This window comes from Helobdella robusta (assembly GCF_000326865.2).
Source record: "Helobdella robusta unplaced genomic scaffold HELROscaffold_82, whole genome shotgun sequence".
NCBI classification, from domain to species: domain Eukaryota; kingdom Metazoa; phylum Annelida; class Clitellata; order Rhynchobdellida; family Glossiphoniidae; genus Helobdella; species Helobdella robusta.
The window spans coordinates 231,286-232,875 of NW_008705476.1; the positions used below are offsets into that span (position 1 = coordinate 231,286).

Sequence of the window (1,590 nt, forward strand, 5' to 3'; positions counted from 1 at the left end):
TAATAATAATAATAAAATAATAAAAATAATAATAGATTGTATGAGAATGCAGATGTGGAGAGAACAAGAAATTATCCAAGGAGTTAAAGAAATCCATTAAGTCTTGCACAATAGCAATTACGACTTGTTTGTTTGTTTGTATGTATGTGTGTATGTATGTATGCATGTATGTATGCATGTATGTATGTATGTTTATGTTTGTTAGTGTGGTTGAACGTATGTAAAAAAAAAACCTGTGTCAATGTTTGTCTGTGTTCCTACGTGATGAAATGATTATGGAAACATCATTATGTTAAACATCGTCATCACCATCATCATTATTACGATCATCATCATCACCAGCAACAACATCATCATAATCATCATCAACAACAACAACAACATCATCATCGTGGCTGACCAGTGCCAGGTGTCCAGGGTATGCGTGGTAGGGATGGATGAATGGAGAATATCCGAATGATGAGAACCTTCTGGAAAACGGATTGTCGATCAGTCCATCTTAAATGAATAAATGAATGAATGAATGAATGAATGAATGAAAAATTGAATGAAAATAATTTTATCTAATTAAATCGATAATTGAAAACCTTTTTCAAAGATAATTAATTAGACTAATCACTAAACAATTCATCAGTTTCTTCTTTAGCTACAATCAAACTCTTTATACGACGACACGAATTTCAGTTTCTACACAGACGGCATTCGAACGCGGTCAAGGCACAACGACGACGAAAAATACAGCACCCTTACCGTCTGAGCTAAGGTATTAGTCAATCAATCAATCTTCGTGATTGGTTGGTTGATTAGCCACTCTTAAAACTCTATAGGTTTTAACCAGGAATAATATGATTATTTTACTCACTGAGATGCAGTTTATTTTCTGGTGATAACGGTCCATCTTCACATATGGTGATGTTCTAAGAATAATAATCATAATAATAATTATTACTATTTTTATGATAAAAATAATAATAATAATTAGTCATCACCATCATAATCAACGTTATTATTATTATTATTTATATAATTATTCTGTTATTGTAATTATTTAGATATTATTATCATCTCGGATAATTGTCGTTAATATATTATATTTCCATAATTATCAGTAAGAACTAAGATAGGTGAATATTTTTTTTACATAATTGCCAATATAACTTTTTGTGTTATGAATACGTGATATGATGAGGATTATTAAATTATAATTTATGAGCTGGTGTTGGTGTATAAATAACTCGTTAATTGATTGAGTAATTAATTAAATAGTTAACTAGCCAATCGAGTCAATCAATCAATCAGCCAATCATTTTTCTGACCAACCAACCAACTAAATCATTCAACGGATCAACCAATTAACGAACTGATCAACGAGCCAGCCAACCAGCCAAAACATCAATCAATCAAACAATTAATCAACCAATCAATCAATCAATCATTTAACGATATTCAACCAATCAGTTAATCAATCAATCACTGCGCCATTTAACCAACTAATCACCGAAACAACCAATCAATCAATCAACGAACCAATCAATCAACCAACTAACAAACCAAACAAACAATCTACCAACCAACCAATCAACCAATCAA

General features: G+C 30.9%; 1 protein-coding gene across 1 annotated transcript in view; it reads right to left on the reverse strand.

Moving 5' to 3' along the window:
- Positions 1 to 386: 386 nt before the first annotated feature.
- The window catches only part of HELRODRAFT_182215 (hypothetical protein), a gene marked incomplete at both ends in the record, with an annotated part of 2,036 nt that continues 832 nt past the window's right edge, over positions 387 to 1,590 (reverse strand). Inside the window, one exon of the mRNA XM_009032519.1 lies at positions 387 to 470. Within this exon, the coding sequence (XP_009030767.1) occupies positions 387 to 470 (84 nt within the window). The remainder of the gene's footprint in view (positions 471 to 1,590) is intronic.